At 40.4% G+C, this 2,081-nt stretch overlaps 1 protein-coding gene across 1 annotated transcript; it reads right to left on the bottom strand.

Annotated features, from left to right (window-relative positions):
* Window positions 1-270: 270 nt before the first annotated feature.
* On the bottom strand, window positions 271-1,086 carry LOC129480867 (olfactory receptor 6C74-like). The gene has a single exon (XM_055275303.1). It carries the CDS (start codon window positions 1,084-1,086, stop codon window positions 271-273), a length of 816 nt encoding a protein of 271 aa, XP_055131278.1.
* Window positions 1,087-2,081: the final 995 nt, after the last annotated feature.

Raw genomic sequence — 2,081 nt, 5'->3', positions numbered from 1 at the left:
TATGAGGTTCTTCACTAAAATTTGTTGAATCCTATTTATTTAAAACTAGTAAAAAGATTCAGGAAGATACCTTCATCTCAAAATAAAGGTAATATAAGAGCTTTCAGGTTGAATTATTAGATAAATTAGCCCTTATTCTAAGAAAAAACAAACAGAGCCTAAAACAACCATATCTGCAAATTTTTTATGAAGGGTTCCAGAAACAGGAGAAGGATTGGATTAGATCAAGCAGAAGGTGCATTCCTTTACTGGGAGGTTGTGATTCTGTTTTTACAATTTCACTCTGGACCGAGCATCCCTCAGAGCCTGGTGGACCTGCTTGTTCCGCAGAGTGTAAATGATCGGGTTCAGCAGCGGTGTCACCACTGTGTTCACAAGAGCAGCCTCTCTGTTGGAGTCCAGCCTGTCCGTTTGCTTCGGCTTCACATATATGAAGACACAGCTGCCATACACCAGAGAGAGGACAATGAAGTGAGAGGAGCAGGTGGAGAAAGCTTTCTGCTGCTCCTTGGCTGATGGAAGTCGTACAATTGTGACTACTATGTTGCCGTATGCAATGATGGTTATAATGAGGGATGTAAAAAGAATGAATGAAACAAGGCCAAAGGCCAACATTTCAGTAGATCTGGTGTCAGAACAGGAGAGTTGGATCAGAGGGCCGAGGTCACAGAAGAAGTGAGGGATGACATGGGGTCCGCAGAAAGATAACTGGGAAACCTTCACCATGAGACCAGTGATGAGAGTGAAGCCCATGACAAAGCAGGCAGTGACCAGGTGGAAGCAAGTCCTCAGGCTCCTGATGGTGGGGTAATGCAGAGGCTTGCAAATGGCCAGGTATCGATCCAAAGACATCACAGCCATAAGGAAGAAAATTGTTGACCCAAGAAATAAAAACGAAAAAGACTGCATGAGACAGGTAGTAAAGGGGACTATTTGCCTGCCTGAAAGAAAGATGACCAGAAGTTTAGGAATAACTGTGGTGATAAAAGAGCATTCGCAGAAGGAAAAACTGCGGAGGAAGAAATACATAGGTGTCTGGAGGTGATGGTCAGCCCAGGTGATGGTGATTATGAGCATGTTTGCCATGATGGAGGCCAGGTACGCCAGCAGATGCACCAGGAAAAGGACATTCCCCAGATGCTGGACAGCAGGAAATCCCTCCAGGATAAACTCCTGGACTACTGTCCTGTTCCTTGCTTCTCCCATCATTGGTTTTCCATTTCTTCAATCAACTTTCAGTGAGCTATTTTACAGTGTCATGACTAAAGAATGGAGAACTTTATTTTATTAAACATGTAAAACAGTATCCGTGTGGCAATTGGACTTGTTTATTTTCAAACATTATATTTTATGTAATTTTTGTTATGTAAACATTACGATTTTTATCTATGAATATACTTATATTACATGCAGCCCAAAATAACTGTGCATGTAGCTATCAGTCTTCATAAAGATAATGTAATTTTAAAAGTATTAGTCATTTTCCTATACAGTTTATTGCCAAGCAGGAAAAAAATCCCTTCTTTTACTTATGTATCTGATCATGTAACACATTGCTGAGAAGATACCACTCATGGCATGCAGTCACAAGATGAATATTGCAAAAATAAATGTGTAACTTTAAAAAAACCTTGAGGTCATTGAAGTCTGTCATCCCACAAAAAGTATTTCTTCATCATGTCTTAGGGTTTGTTTCCATCTTGGGGAGTCATAATACCATATATAGGAAAAATACTCTGGCCCCAACTGCAGCCCTCCAAAGTGAGTTAGACTAAAAGAGTCACAGACAAACTCTATCCGAGCCATTTTGACCTTTGCTGAATTTGTTTTTCCCTTCATGCCATGCTAAGTGGTCAGTCCAGGGAAGAATATATTCTGACCCTTCCAGTTCACTAGTTACACTTTCATCTAGAACAAAGCCATCTAGAGACCAATGTCCCTCTATGATCCCTGGTGGTTGCTAATTGGGCCTGTTGGAAATAGAAATTTATTACACAAGCATCATAGTTACACTTTAATTATGTGTGCAAATATATTTAAGGAATGACAACCAAAATATAAAAAGAAGGGTTGTGGCCGGG

The sequence above is a fragment of the Symphalangus syndactylus genome, chromosome 4 (genome assembly GCF_028878055.3).
Source record: "Symphalangus syndactylus isolate Jambi chromosome 4, NHGRI_mSymSyn1-v2.1_pri, whole genome shotgun sequence".
Lineage (NCBI taxonomy): Eukaryota > Metazoa > Chordata > Mammalia > Primates > Hylobatidae > Symphalangus > Symphalangus syndactylus.
The sequence above is the reverse complement of the archived record's forward strand: the minus strand, read 5'-3'. Positions and strand labels throughout refer to the sequence as shown.

Bases quoted from the DNA above. Each gene is read 5' to 3' on its own strand.
- LOC129480867 (XM_055275303.1), bottom strand. From the start codon at position 1,086: ATGGCAAACATGCTCATAATCACCATCACCTGGGCTGACCATCACCTC.